The 16068-nt window shown below is 47.6% G+C and overlaps 1 protein-coding gene across 4 annotated transcripts in view; it reads left to right on the top strand.

The window, feature by feature from the left end:
• EPHB2 (EPH receptor B2) overlaps window positions 1-16068 on the top strand; it is a 103324-nt gene that overhangs the window by 72849 nt on the left and 14407 nt on the right. The window contains exons 6-9 of one of the 4 annotated variants that reach the window (XM_090123142.1): window positions 8290-8414; window positions 12551-12713; window positions 13336-13444; window positions 13781-13896. In XM_090123142.1, the coding sequence (XP_089979268.1) occupies window positions 8290-8414; window positions 12551-12713; window positions 13336-13444; window positions 13781-13896 (513 nt within the window). The remainder of the gene's footprint in view (window positions 1-8289; window positions 8415-12550; window positions 12714-13335; window positions 13445-13780; window positions 13897-16068) is intronic. The other 3 variants (XM_031607974.2, XM_090123143.1, XM_031607975.2) reach the window with 3 other exon arrangements.

The following is a 16068-nucleotide window of genomic DNA, read 5'->3' on the forward strand; positions in this document are numbered from 1 at the left end:
ATCCTTCTTCCAAGCTTTTATCAGGAAAAATTTCTCTGGTCCATTTTTCATGTTTGCAGTTTCCAAAATGGGGATGTTCCTAAGAACATCTTAGCTTGCAATTAGGCACTGTCTAAGGAAATACCGCGTTATTGAAAATCTGGGGAACAAGTTGGAGCGATGGCTTCTGCCAGCTTTGTTGCTTCTCACCAGCCCTGCACTGATGCTTCTGCTTTGATCTGGAGCAGATGAGATTTCCGTGTGGAGGTGGGGATGGGCCTGGCTCTGAGTGACCCCAAACCCGCTTCCATATCTGTGTCTGGATGCTGAGGTTCTCCAGAGTGCCAGTGGAGCATCTCCTCTCTGTGCTGAGAACAAAGCCCAGCCCTTCTCCGTGGGCAGGCTGGGAGCGTGGAAATGAAGGCTGCAAACTCAGTTAAACAAAGAGCATAAAGACAGCCAAAAGCCTTCTTCTGCCTGAGCCAAGAGACTGGGCTTGTGGCATTAGGAGCTGCTTTAAGGCTGTAATCTACACCAAACCTTTGTTGATTTAGATGAGGCCTGAGCCAGGAGCCAGTTTGGGATTGCCTGGATTTTTAAGATTTTCCAGCGTGTGGAGTTACAGACTTGAGAGGCTGGAGATAAGGCTTGCTGGGAAATTTTCCAGTCACTCCACACACAAACAACGTGGGTATCAGCCTGGCAGGGCTACCTAGAATCATAGAACCACAGAATCCTTAAAGTTGGAAAGACCACTAAGATCATCAAGTCCGACCATCAACCCATGGTCACCATGCCCACTAAACCATGTCACTTGCCAGCTGAACCACATCCCTTCTCTCAAGCTAATTGGATACCACCTTTTTCATGTTGGTCTTCTCAGGCACTTGAATTTCTTCATAGAAAAATGAAAGAAAGTCCGTTTTTAGTTAGACACCCAGATCCACTTGCTCACTGCTGGAAACCCTGTGGGTCTGGGACATCTCAGGGCAAGCAGGGAGTGCCAGTCTGGGTTATCCCTTGTCTGGGATGCTGGTGCAGAACATTCAGGTCTGTGGAGGTGCACAGTGAGTTGTCCTGGCTTCTCACCCTGTCCTATTTAGAACCATAGAATCATTAGGGTTGGAAAAGACCTCTAAGAACATCCAGTCCCAACCCCAGCCCACCCTCACCCTACCGCTGACCCCATCCCTCTGTGCCACATCTCCATGTTCCTTGAACCTCGGTGACTCCCCCACCTCCCTGGGCAGCTATGTCAGTGTCCAACCACTCTTTCAGAGAAGCTTTTCCTGATATCCAACACACCTGACCTCCTGGAAGTTTCCATCACGGTCCCAAGGACAGGGCTTGAGGCTTTGATTGCACTCCCAAAGGGGATCATCCTTCAGACATCATCTCTGCCCCACCAGGAGGCAGGCACACGTGTCTGAGCTGCCCATAGCCCTGCACAGAGGCACTGTGCCTTTCTGTCATTTCCAACTTTTCTTTCATGCACCGTGGAGCCTGGATCCCAGCCTAGATGTCACCAGGCCCTGTGACTTCAGGCTCAGGGAAGCCTGTGCTCCATGACTGATCACAGCACATCCTTCTTGCTGCACAGCATCACCCTTTGGTCTCACCAGAGAGAGCAGCTTTCTCCCTGTCTCCCCATTTTCTGCCCTGTCCCTTGGCCTCCGGACTAGCTGGTGCCTTGCAGCATCATGCTGCATTTCCCCACCACTCCGTCTTCAGCTGGAGGTCACACAGTTAATCCTGACCCCGGATCACAGCCGCTCCTGCGAGCGGGTAATTGAAAATGCCAGAATTCCCCACTGACCCTCTTATAATAAAAGCAGTTCCCCGTCCAGTAACCTGACACTTCAGGGACTGAGATCTGTCAGAAGGGCTCCAAGGAGATGCTGGAAAACTCCCAGCTGTTCACCTCTTTTTTCCCCAGGGTAATTTCAAAGTGTTGCTGGGGAGAGGCTGTGGGTCGGGTTGGCTTTGCTCTTTCTCTGTCGTGTTTTCCAGAGCAAATGTTGACTCTGTCTGACATGACATGGGTTAGTGGTATTAAAGTGATCAGAGATAGTGGTTTTGCTGCCTGTAACCTGACTCTTCCAGCTAATCCAGAGGAGGAATGGAGGGCCTTTGATTATAGGGATCTCAATAGCCCTGACCCATGGACAGGCAAGGAGTGAAAGGCTGAGCTTGCAGTGCTGGCAGGTGAAGGAGACGAGGGGCTAGGTGTGAAATGGGGGGCAGATTGCAATTGGCAGCATTTCAAATGGATAGACAGATCATGAACAAGAAGCTGTGCAAAGAGCCTGATGTCTCACAGCATTCCAAAGCCTGGAGCTGCATGATCCGAACCAGCTCCCCATCAAACAACCAGGGAGCACTGCAGAAGGTGCTGCCTGGGGGCATCCAAGGCTTTGGTTCCCTGCTTGGCACTGATGCAGTGTAGTGTCTAGCCCAGTTTTATTGCCTTTACAGCAGCAACCTCTCAGTATGCACAGAGACCAGCCTGTGTCATAAGGCGATAGCCTGTGCTACTCAATGCCTGCAAGGATCTGCTCGGCTGTTCTCCCATAGTGAGACCTGATACACTTTCCTGCCTTTATTCCTGCTCTCTCTGTGATGTAAAGGTAGAGGTGGGATAGAGAAGGAGTTCACATTTGGGTGTTTAAAAAGCACGAGTGGGAGAATCTAGGAGAAAGATAACTTCAGCTCTGGCTGAATAGGAGGAGCAAGGTGCCCAGCAGCTGTCCTTGGGACCCCTAACCAGTCTGACAAAACTTAGTGCTGTGGAGATAGGTGTCTGTGGAAGCATATGAGCTTCCTAAGAATGTTTGTAAACTACATCTCACAGGCGTAAAGCCAAGGAGGAAAACAGACCTATTTATTTCTCATTCGCCCAATGCAGTTCTTCACTGTGTGACACCCCCCTGCTGCTTTTTGTCAGTTTTATCATAATGAATTACCCTAAGGTTGACACAGCAGTTTCAGCAATTATACTAATTTTGATGCATCTGGGGTCTTTCACCCTGCTCCCAGCAGGACAGAAGGGTTTGTAGGGAATGCCAAGACAGTCTGAGTCCTGAGGTGCCTGGTTTAAAGGCAAGGTGGTCTTTTTTTAAGGTACCCAGAGCTCCAAAAGTCATGGTCTTGTGTCCACGTTGAGGTGAGATTCTGCTTCCTTCATTGGGGTTGCCACTGAGAAAGGTAATAGAATAAAAAAATCCTATTGCAGAGCACATGGTAGAGAGCAGGTCTCAGTCTTACAGCTGTGCCCTCCTTTCCCTCAGCATAATATAAAGAACAAGAAGAAAACTGAAGGTACACAACACAAAGGGAGCACCAGCCCTTGTAGGAACTGGGCTGAGTTGGAGAAGTGTTGACTTGGTCACACCCCGAGGAATATCAAACCTAAGGGAGGAGGTGCTGCTGACTGTTAGTGGCTGGGAGATCTGTTTTGAGATTTAGATATGGAAACAAGGTTAACAAAAGATTGGAAAGGTTTCGGAGGAGGGCTGTCAGATTGATACTTGGGCTGATAAATCTCTGAAACACGCAAGAAACTCAGTCTACTCAGATTATAGAAGATGAAAAGAAAATGTTTTCTTGTTTTTTCTACTTAATTTCATGTGGACAAAACTCACTTTCTTGACTACTCCTTAGTTTTGCTAGGAAAAGCAGAAAGCATCCAGCAGTTGGAAGCTGAAGTCCATAAATTTCAAACCTGAAAGTAAAATGTGCATTTTATAACGTGGCAAGTAACCACAAGGGAAGCCTCCCAAGAGGCTTGATGGGCTCGTCCTAATTTGCAGACTTCAAAGAAAACTGGATGTCTGTCTGTAATATACACAGTCAACCACAGATGTTGCAGCTGTGCTGAATCACAGAATCATGAGGGTTGGAAAAGACCTTTAAGATCACCAGGTCCAACTGTCAGCTCACCCCCACCGTGTCACCAACCACATCCCTCAGTGCCACATCTCCACATTCCTTGAACACCTCCAGGGATGGTGACCCCACCACCTCCTTGGGCAGCTGTGCCAGTGCATCACCACTCTTTTGGAGAAGTTTTTCCTAGTTTCCAACCTGAACTGACTGCTTGGCTTCTTGTGTGAATGTTCAGACCTGGGTGTTAGAGTATCTTTCTTCAGTTTTTTTTTGTAGATTTATATATTCCTGTGCAATCTCATCAAACTGCCCTGGGTTTTGTGGTCAGCGTGACATTCTTCTAGGAATTGCTACACTTAGAAAGTGCTTTAGTCTTCTGGAAAAGTACACATTTCTTTCATTCTTGTCTTCTCCCCTTTCCTTGTATCTATTAGAAACTGTTTTAGATGCCCTTTGAGGCTGATGGGTCTGGAGCTCTCTGGTTCCTTGCCCATGGAGGTATTAGACTGCATGTCAGCTCCACCAGGATACCTGGAATTTGCTTTCAAGCAAGCATGTAAACCTTTAAAAAGATATTGATGGTCACCTTAAAGTAGGATCTATTTCCAGAGCAAATAATAATTTATTTATTGTTTGGAAATACATGCTGAGCTCCAGAGGCAGCAGTGGCACAGCCATGCCTCTCTTGTAGTCATTGGAGACCTCATCAGCAACAACCAGGAGCTCAGATGTGGGTATCCCCACAGCCTACAGGAGGGAGACTCAGCTGTTTGAGTTTAGGTATCATTATTTGAACCTCTCAGCAGGAATCAAGAGTGAATGATAGTGCTGGCTCCTAGGGAGAAATCCAGAGCTATCTGAGATCATAGAATCATTTGAATTGGAAGGGACCCTTGAAGGCCATCTAGTCCATCTCCCCCCCAAGTGAAGATCAGTTTGCTCAGAGTCTGATCCAGCCTCGCCTTTTGTCTCATGGTCACAGACAGGGTGTTCATCCTGCTTTGCCCAGGGAATGCTAGCCCAGCAGCTGGGGTCAGTGCACTGCCCAAGAATTGCCTGTTTCTTTAACAGAAATAAGCTCATCAATGAAGTCCAAGATGAGAGGTCCATCAGCAAACAAACGTCCTTCAGCTTTCACAGACGGGGAGGCATCTGAGCCTCCTGCTTCATCTCTTTCCCCAGTATTGTCCCTTGAGCTTCAACTGAACACCAGTAAGGCACCTAAGCTGATTATCTTGGCCAGAAACACTGCCTTGGGAAATACCAAAGCATTCCCAGTGGTAGGCTTAGTCTGCAGCACGGCTGTGGTGAAACAGAGGAGAGAAGGAGGCCTTTCCTTGCCCGTTCCCCTTTTGCTAATGAGTACATGAGTACTCATGCAGAATGTCTTTTAGACTGACCTTGACAGTGGCAAGACTCTTCACACGCATGAAGCACTGTCTTCTGCCCTGAGAAGTAATGGGTGCCCATCTTGGATGTGCCCAAGGCCAGGCTGGATGGAGCCCTGGGCAGCCTGATCTGCTGCCCAAAGTGCCCACGGCAGGGGTTGGGAATGGATCATATCTAAGGGCTCTTCCAACCTGAGCCATGCTATGATTCTGTGCTGCTAAAGCTCCTCCCCTGTTTGTATAAAAGTTAAATACTCTCTGAGCTGAGCATTGCTGTATCTGTGGTGCTTCTCTTGCCAGAGCAAGTGATGACTTCACATTTCCTCCCCAGCAGGTGTTGGACATGTCATGGGAAATGGTCAGTCAGGGATCTGGCTGTGCTCAGTGCTGTGTGGCAGAACGGACCCTTGTGGTGACAACCATGGAAGCATCCCTTGCATTCCTCTTGTGCTTCTGCACAACGTGAGAGATTTTGCTGCCTCTCCTCCCCATGTGCTGCAGGTTTTGTTACAGCAGGACAGGTCATCTGCCTTTTTACATCAGGGGATTTTCATTAAGCATGTTTTACACTCCAGCAGTAGTTTTGGCATGGTTTATTTCTCCAGCCACAGGGCTCCTCTAAGAGGAATCCAAAGAATCTGAGGCCATACCAGATAACAAGGATGTAGAAAGGTGTCTTTCAAGGACTTAAATCATTCATTTTACCTTGAAATAGTGTGGGGCTCAAGTGTTTCGGTCAAGAAAAAGCATCCTTTATCCACATCAACAGTAATTCAAACCCCTTCCGTGAGCGAGGGAGAACCAGTAGCAGAGGGAGTGTCCTTGGTGCTGGGCACTGACCTGGAAATGGTCACCAAAGCTGTCTTTCTTTTGTCACGAGGCAACAAAGAGGAATCACTGCTCATGGAACGAGGTGACCAGTCCCACGGTGCCAGGTTAAGTGCTGCCATTGAATCTTTGGCACTCACAGCCCAGCCGTGCTCTGGATAGTCCTGGAAAGAGCTTTGCACAAAGCAAGCCGAAAGAACAAAGACTTGGTTTCTCTCTTCTCTTTTTCTCAGTTTGTTATGTGTTTGCTTTGAAATACTCAACAACCAAACGGAAGCCTGTAGCTGGTTCAGAAGCAACAGTTCAGGAAAGTCAGCTTAGAGATTTTGCAATTTTTGCTATCTCTGCCCAGCAGTGTTCATCCTGTGTCACAAACTGTCTGTGTCTCGCAGGTGTTTTCTGTTGTTTGTCACCTCATCATGTCCCATATCAGCAAAGCTCTCTGCGTGGCGTGGTTGAGGCTGGTCACAAAGCTTGATGCTTGTGTTAGAGCTGCATCACACCTTGTGATGAGGTTATCACTGGGTAGCACTATCCCAGATTGTGCTTTTTTCCTCTCTTTCCTTTTTAGCTATTACTCTGCATGCTTTAAATACTTCTGGAAAGATACTCAGAGAGCCTGTGGGATCTCCATGCTTGGATGTATTCGGATGTCATCTGGGCATGGGCCTTAAGCAAAATGATGTGACTTTGAAAGTACTCAGCACTGAGCAGCTAGTTGGACTAGAACCCTCCAGAGGTCACTTCTGACCTAAATCTTTCTGTGATTTCATTATTGAGCATTTCCCTGATGTCTTTGACAGTAAGAGCAGTTAGTGAGAATGATAGAACGGATTGAGTTGGAAGAGACCTTCAAAGGCCATCAGGTCCAACCCCCCTGCAGTGAACAGGGGCACCCACAGCTCCATCAGGTGCTCAGAGCCCCATCCTACAGTAGTGTTTAGGACTGTGGGGTCAGGTTGCCCAGAGAAATGGTGGATGTCTCATCCCTGGAGACATCCAGTCAGGCTGGGTAGGTCTCTGATCACTGATAGAGCCCCATCTGATGGTGGGTGTTCATAGCAGGGGGTTGGACCTGATGGCCTTTCAGGATCCCTTACAACTCAGTCCATTCTGTGATTCCGAGAGCACCCACAGGCTGTGTGCTCATCTCAGTACAAAGCCAATCCCTACTGCAGGGCCATCTGTAGCTTGGTCTCATCTTCCTTCCAAAGCCTTTCTCTGCAGAGAGAAATGTTCTTTCTTGGAGATGGCAGGGTGCCCCATGAGATCTGTGTTGAAGAAACAGCATGTTCTGGCAAGAGCTAACAGGCTCCAGAAATGTTACCTGTGTCTTATCTTAGCACCAGCATGAGATACTGATCCCAGAAGTGTGTAAATATGGGCCCTGAATGTGGGGGACTGGGACAGTAAGGAGGGATCGAGGTTGCTGAGCACTGCCCAGTAGGGTGACACATCCACACGGTGGCCCCTGCCCCACCTGCTGTTAGCACAGCTCAGACTGCAGTGTTCCTATCTGGCCATAGGCAACACCAGGGCAGTGCAAGGGATGGGCAGCTGCCTGGATTGTCTGAAGAGCTGCTGGAAGGTCCCATTGTGCTCAGTGGGACAAGAGGCGTCTGTGGGTGTGCTATTTCCAGGGCATTCTGACTCGGCAGAAGACTCACCATTGTCAGCATGTCAGGTCAGGTTTGTGTTGCATGCTCATGCTGCTGTACACACCTCCCTTGATTGGCATGTGCAACTTGCAGACCCAGCACACCAAGCAGGAGAGAAGCTGCTTGCTTCCTGCGTCTGCCTGTTCCGTATAAAGCCTCTCTATGCAAATGTCAAAGTACAAAACCCCTACTTCCCCATGGCAAGCAAGGAGGATTATATATTGCTGGGCTGGTAGCACTTTTCTAGGAGAACAAGGCTGTGTTTGCTCCAACCCTGGGCTCATTTTGCCTGGGAATGAATGATCTCTTTCCAGTTTTCTTGCCAGAGATGCTTCCCTACGTGGTTTCTAATTATGTGAGCTGTGAAAACCTTAACTGATGTCTTCAAAAAGCAAAAACCAGGATCTCCAGACCCCTGGAGAGTCCTGCCACTGCTGGAAGCAAATTCAGTAGCTCCAAATAGCAGAAACTCACAGCTGCCTGCCTCCAGCCAGGGGATGTGGTTGTGTCCATGTAAGTACCTGACTGAGGCCTCTCTCTTTCTCTTCCAGCTCCTTCAGCTGTGTCCATCATGCACCAGGTCAGCCGCACTGTGGACAGCATTACCCTCTCGTGGTCTCAACCTGACCAGCCCAATGGAGTCATCCTGGATTATGAGTTGCAATATTATGAGAAGGTACTGTGGGACCTTGGCAGGGATTGGCTGTAAGATTTGGGGAGAGGAGGTGGTGCAAAGGGCGTGCACGGGCTGCTGCATTTGGCTCATCAGTGTGGGTGGCACTGGCTGTCAACATTTTGGAGCAAAGTGATGGTTGCAGCTCAGTGCTTAGGCAGCGTAACTGTGTTGGTCTTTCAGGAGGAGCTTCTCCTTTCTTCACTTCTCCTGCTGATGTCAGGTGGACCCATTGCAGGGAGAGCCGGGCTGCCAGCAGCCAGGTTCAGGGTTTAATTTTTCTCTTTCCATTAGTGGGGAATGGGAACTGTAGGGTTGTCACAAAGCATGTTGTGCCAGGATGGATCGTGTTAGCCGACTGCCCAATCTTTGAGATTTTGTGTCAGTGCATTTGCACAAAAGATGAGTTTGCACCTGTGTGCAGCAGCCTCAACCCCTTTACTTGGATGTTATACCAGGGGAAAGCTGTTCCAGATTCCCATGGAGGGAACACGTTGCACTACCAACTTAAGGTGAGGCTGGTGAAGATCCCATAGCTCTGACTCTTCATCCCCTCTTCCACCTCCTCCCAGCAGAGGAGTGGTGTCCTATGGGTCTGCCAAGGGATGTGAAAACTGCACTGATATTGGTCCCAGGACATGCCAAGCTCTGCATGACTGCTGAACTTCATCCATGCTACCAATGGAGATGGGGATTGGAGAGCAGGAGATTTCTCCTTCCAGGAATCTGCCCCTTTGCCTAAAAGCTTATAAACTATATGTTAAAAAAAAATGCAAACTAACTAATTAAAAAGCTTTATGATTAAATGGAACTGAAAATATTTTCCCAGCAGTTGCCGGAAGAAATGATTAATCCCCCCCACTGCCTGCCTCTGACCTATTTTCTCATCACCAAGAGCCAGAGGGAGAACAGGGAGGCGGGAGGAGCTTCTTCGTAGACTGTTAAATAGGTCCTGACCTATATTGCATAAATCACAGCCTTTTATTTGACCCTTGGAGATGATCCCAGAATACATGGCAAGATAGATGAGAAGGTAACAAGACGCATCTGGAAAGCAAGCAGGGTCCTTTCCCCAGGGACACTCAGAATGATCTCAGGCAGTTCATTCTACCAATCTTGTTTTCTCTTAGTCTCATCCTCTTTCTTTTTTCCCTCAGTTTTCTGAGGGAGGCTTGGCTAAAGGGGAAGCTGCTCTTCGTGGCCTGTCTTGGCAACCAACAGCAAGGTGTTCATCTACTTTCCCCTGATGTCAAATATTTGGACACAGTCTGTCCCTGATCCCAAGGACAAGCGGTCCAAGCCACACTTGGGTGATGCTTTTTATGGCAAAAGGCTTTCAGGAGGCAGTAGCACAGGCAGAGAGGACAACCCAAGCTGCCCAAGTGCTGTCACTGCAGCTCTCTCTTCCTGGGCTTTGAACTTCTAATGTACATTTTTTTGGTATCTGTTTTATTTCCAAGAGGCACACTTGATCAGATACCTGACTGGGATTGGAAATGTAACAGCTGGACTGGATGATCTTAGTGGTCTTTTCCAACCTTAACGATCCTTTGATTCTATGCTTTTGAGATACCCCTGGACCCAGTTGCTCAGTGATGTTACCCAGAAAAGTATGAAGTTGTGGGCCCCAAGGATCCATCCCAGGAGTAACCATAGTGACCCTCCTACATCCGAGCATCCCTCCTAATGCATTTGATCCCAAGGGGGCTGAAATTCACATTTGTGTTATTATTTGGCATCCAGCCTTGGACTTGCTTTGTACGTGTGACTCTGTTTGCTTCAGGAACCACAACAGATTGCTGCTGTGCAGATGCAGAGAGGAACTGCCTGCCAAATTAAGTTGGTTGACATTTTTCTTTGCTTTTTTTTTGGCTGATAAAACATGACTTTTTAGAAACCATTTCTGCAAATCCTTCAGGCGTTTTCACAGTCTATGCGTGTTTCAAGAAACTCTTTGTTGATCAGACTTCAGTTTCAGAATGGATTTGGCTCAGAGGGAGAAGAACCAGATGAGGACACTAAATGAAGTCTATCAGGAAGTTAGAAGTTTGTTATTCTCAAACTCAAAGCAAAATCATCCAGAAAAGCCCTGCAAAAGTGAGGTTGGAGAAACGGCAAAGGAACATAGGCTTTAAACCACCTGGACGTGCTGGAGAAGCTCAGAAGGGTGAAAGGAGAGGAGTGTTTGAAAGGAACAAGCAAGCTGCTGAAAGGATGATGTCTGAGCAATATGCCAAAGGCAAAGAGTAGGTTTATTAAGAGATTTACCAAGCCATTTTTAAGTCTTAGCCCTGTTAGGCTTGAGGGAAAGTGCTACAGAGGTGTGAGGAGAGTGATTAAACTGCAGTCACCCTCTACCTGATTCCAGCCGTGGAAATAATAAATAAATGCTCTTTCCTTGCACAAGGGGTTTAGAGAACATAGGTATGAGAATACCTTTCTCAGACATTCATTTCCTAGCCTATAAACCATCTTGTAAGCATACCTGTGGCATTCAATTTAAAATCCTCCAGGATGACAGTGTGGGGATGAGGTACTCTCAAACAGTTGGACAGATGATTTTAAAACAACTGTGGTGTTAATGCCATCCAAGGGCCTGGGAGGTTTCATCCAAGCCCTTGGGCAGTAAAAATGAAAACACTTCCTGACCTACTTCTCTCCTTGCCTTCCTGGGAAAGATCCATGGGAGTCTGAGGCCTTTCACACAAACAAGGCAATCAGTTTTCTGTGAGCTCATTTTTTCTTGATCATCTTTGTAATTGAGCTTCTTGAGCATGCCAGAACCCCTAAGTCCTTCTCCACAAGGCTGCCCTCTATGAGTTCTTCTCCCACTCTGTACACATACCTGGGATTGCCCCAACCCAGTTGCAACGTCTTGCACTCAGCCTTGTTCAACCTCATTAGGTTCTTATGGGCCTACTTCTTGAGCCTGTCCAGATCCATTTGGATGGCATTCCTTCCTTCTGTTGTATCTACTGCACTGCTCAGCTTGGTGCCATCAACAGACTGCTGAGGGTGCTTTTGATCCTGCTGCTTATGTCACTGATAAAGGTGTTAAAGAGCACCATTCCTAAGATGGACCCCTAGGGGACACCACTCATCACTGGCCTCTACCTGGATGTAGAACCACTGACTGCAACCCTCTGGCTGCAACCATCCAACCAATTCTTTATCCAGTGAATAGTCAGGTTGAAATACCCTAGAAGGATGAGAGTGAGTGTGATGCTTCTTGTAGCTGAAGCAAGAAGGCTTCATCCATAGATTCCCCTTGATCCGATGCCCTGTAGTAGACCCCAACCACCAGATGTCTTTTTTTAGTCCAGTCCTTAATTTTTGCTCACAAACTCAACCCGTCTGTGGCTATTTCTGAGGCAGCTCTTAGCAATCTATCCATTTCTTAACATAGAGGGCAATTTGCCCATTTCGCCTTCCATTCTAAAAAGCCCTCGATTGTTGTGGTCCTGTTTTGTGAATGGTCCCACCAATGTTTCCATGATATCAATTAGGTCATAGTTTCCTAATTGCACTGTGGCTTCCAACTTCCTGTTCATTTCCTATGCTGCATGCATTGGTGTAGACAGAAGTCTTTCTGTTGATACAGCCCAGGATGCAGTTGGCCTTCTGGGCTGGATCTTGCTCTGATCTACCTCATGTTAACATGAAACAAGAAGAAGACAGGAGGAATCCCTGCCACCCAATGGAGTTTCACAACTCAAGTCCCTCAACCACAGGTCCCACTTGATGGGGTTATGCAAACTGTATCTTTGTGGCTTCTTTCTGCCAGTCCTTGTCTAAAATCTCATGAGAAGTGAGGTACCTCTCCTGACTGGTGATTCTGTGCTTGGTGGGCTTGCCAAGCCCCTTGCAGTGACTTGAAGGCAGCAGTTCTCAGTGACTCACTTGCAAACTTGCCAGGATTTTTAGCTGATCTGTTCCAACCAGTGACCCCACCAAAGCAACCTCACCTGCCAGATAGGAGGTGCTACTGAAAAGGATAAATTGGGTGAATAACCACACAAAAAGGGGCGGAATAGAAATTTGGAATTTCTGTACTTCTCATCACTGCAGTGTCTGATTCTGATGCAGTATCCAGAACCTTGACTCTCTTTTCTGATGACAGATGTATATTTTCTTGGCAGAATCTGAGTGAGTTAAATTCAACAGCAGTGAAAAGCCCCACCAACACTGTGACAGTGCAAAACCTCAAAGCTGGCACAATCTACGTCTTCCAAGTGCGAGCACGTACCGTGGCTGGGTATGGCCGGTATAGTGGCAAGATGTACTTCCAGACCATGACTGAAGGTGAGTCTTCAACTGCCTCTGCATAAACATGAAACAAGGTCTAGAGAGCCTTGAACAAGATGGAGGTGCACTGGTTGCAATACTAGTCCCTTCCTGATAATCCCATCAAAGGTGCATTGATAACTCACCTGGGTTTATTCAACCTGGTAAGCACTGGAGAAAGATATGGGTACTTGGTATTCCATGCAGGGAATCATATAGTCTAGGCCAACTTCTGCCAAGCTTTTCTGGCATGGGCACCTGCCCGTTCAGTTGGATTTAAAGGAAATGGAATTTATGATGTTCATCTGCGGAGCTGTTGATGACAAATGTGTTTTGGGTCTCTGCTTTCTACATTTGTGCAGCTAAATAAAACAAGCCAAGCCAGTTTTCTAGCCTTGAGGCCAAGTAGCAAGGCACAGCATGCATCCACAGGACTAAACATTCCCACCCAAAAAGGATAGTTCCATCCAACCTTCCTGTTTGAGAACATCCTCTGTCAGAGCCAACATGAGACATGCTCCGGACATAGCTAGCCCAGACAAAAACCACACCAAGAAGCACCATAGCAGTAGCCATGCAAATATAGGCCATCCTTGATTAATGTCAGTCCATGCAGTAACTCATTCCCTTTTCCTTTCAGCCGAGTACCAGACCAGTGTCCAGGAGAAGCTGCCACTCATCATTGGCTCCTCTGCAGCAGGACTGGTGTTTCTCATTGCTGTTGTTGTCATCATTATTGTGTGCAACAGGTAGGTCAGTCTGAGAGCACCACTTGAGGCCCTCTGTACTGGGGCTGTGCAGAGGGATGGCAGCTAGAGATGGAGGGTGGCTGGGGTAGAAGTTGGAGAGGATGGAGATGGGCATGTTAAATGTTCAGGAGTTGAGTGTCAATGAGCAGTCACAGGCATGGGCTGATGGTTGAACTATGTGATCTTAATGGTCTTTCCAGCCTTAATGATTCTATGATCCGTGTGAATCCTTCCAATTTGGGATACTCTGTTATTCCATGAAGTGGGGGAAGAGTGCATTTCAGTGCATTTCTCAGCTGAGCTGTGCACATTGCTCAGGACTCCCTTTCTTTCCAGAAGACGGGGCTTTGAACGTGCCGACTCTGAGTACACTGACAAGCTGCAGCACTATACCAGTGGCCACAGTACGTACCGTGGTCCCCCGCCAGGCCTGGGGGTCCGCTCTCTCTTCGGTTTGTGTTCCTGTTCACTCATTCCTTGTGTTGTACGGGGAGGGCTCAGGGTCCTTAGCCAGGCAGATTTGTGCATGTGAAGACAAGAGGATCCTTGTGCTAGTCAGAGCTTCCAGAAGCATGGCCAGATCCTTCTTTAGAAAGCTTCTGTCTAACAAGGCTAAGCTTTTCCAGGAAACTACTGGAGAAATCTGGACTGCATGTTTGGCTTATGTCTGCTCGCCCTCCACTTCTTCCCCCCATCCCTGTTCATTGAAGGGGTGTTGGGCTAGATGGCCTTCAGAGCTCCCTTCCAACTCAAAGGATTCTATGATTCTGTGCTCTCACTGTGCACTGCTGAAACATGCCTCTGGTTCCCCACACCCTTCCTGGACACTGGCTGTAGCAGCCTCGTGCATTTTGAACCAGCATATTGCATCCCCTAAAACCAAAGTTTGGCATTTGTTGCTTGGATCACCCACTTGCATCATCTAGATCTCCTACCTGTCCTCTGTGATCTCTGCCATGCTCTGTAGAGTTTGTGCTCTCCAAACCTGCATGGTTTTGGATACCAACAATGAAGTGGGCACCCATGCATGCCCAACAAACTTCTGCAACATCAAACAGAAACCCTTCCACATGCCCCCAGAACTCCCTCTCCTGCTGTGAAGCCTCCATCACCACACCTTGTCTTGCTGCTCAGATTCTGAGCTTTTCCCAACTTGTGGGAAGCAGAGATATCCTTCCCTGCTTCCTATGGAGCACTGTCCTCCTGCAGGAGCTCACATGGTGCCTTTGCCATTGACCGTCCCACTGCTTCCAAAATCCTAGTAAATATGACCTATCTTATGTTTTTTTGCAAATATATGGCATGCTATGCATTGAATCTATATGTATTGTAGGTATTTTTGGATCTGTAGAGTTCTATATGTACATATGGAGATTTAGATTAATATAAGGAAGAATGTTACAGTGAGGGTGGTGAGGCATTGGCACTGGTTGCCCAGAGAGGTGGTGGTGCCCCATCCCTGCAGACACCCAAGGAGGGGCTCTGTGCACTGATGGGGCTGTGGGTGTCCCTGTTCATTGCAGGGGTGACAGACTAGATTTAGGGTCCCTTCCAACTCAAACTATTCTACATAATAGATACAGTACATAACATGCCCTCTCTTGCAGCTTGTCTCTTTGACATCCTCATGCACTACAAGGCACTCCCTCACATCCAGCATTCCTGCTTCCAACCTCTCTACGCACCCTGCCTCACCCTCATTCTCCTCACCAGCCCTTGGCTTCATGCCCTCCAAAATGCCTTTTTCCTTCCTACCTAGAGATCTGTCACTAAACTTCTGCTTTGTTCCTATCTCAGTTGTTATGTACATCATGTTATGTTTGCAGCTTCGGGATGTTTGTACTTTGTTCCTTTACAGACATTGGGCTTTATTCTGAAAATGGTCATGCCTGGAGAATATCAGTAATATTTTGGCACAGGGCTCACTGGTGTTTCTGCCCTTACCTTGGAAACATTTTCCATAAGGCAGAGCACAGAACGGTGACTCCATGCCAGAACAGCATTGTGCTGGCTGCATTGCTATAACTTACCACTAAAAATGACACTCTTCAAGAAAGATTATGTAAATGCAGCTCTCAGTTGTTTGTCAGTCCTTGCTGCATGTGTAAACATACATTCTCACTTTCTGCCGGGGTCTGGTGTGCAACATGACAGCTTCAGGCTGGGATGGCATTAATAGCTGTGCCTTCACAACTGTCACAATAGGAGAGGTGCCACCAGATACAGACGGACTGATAACAGGCCTGGGGTGCCTTTTAGCCACATCACTCAAGACACCAATCCAAGGCATAGTTCCTCCTCTGTTTCCCAGCAGTGATTGCTGTAGAGAGGCTACACTTATGCTTAACAGATTGCTAAGGCATAGGCAACCTTAAAGTCCTTAGCATTGCAGCAGCTTGCCTGTATAGGTCTGACCATCATCTTACATCTGGACCTGGGAGTTGTGCTTCTACTTCTGTGGTCTCTGCTCTACAAATACTTCCAATGTGGGGACTTGCCAGAACCCAGGATTGTGGTATAAAGCTGTTCTAGGCTATAGGTAGCAGTCAGGAGAGCAGGGGACAGACTGGGCTCTGTCCTGATTGCATTGCCCATGGAAGGATCACAGAGTCTCTAATAGAGGG

This window comes from Phasianus colchicus, chromosome 22 (genome assembly GCF_987193195.1).
Source record: "Phasianus colchicus chromosome 22, bPhaCol1.hap1.1, whole genome shotgun sequence".
NCBI lineage: Eukaryota > Metazoa > Chordata > Aves > Galliformes > Phasianidae > Phasianus > Phasianus colchicus.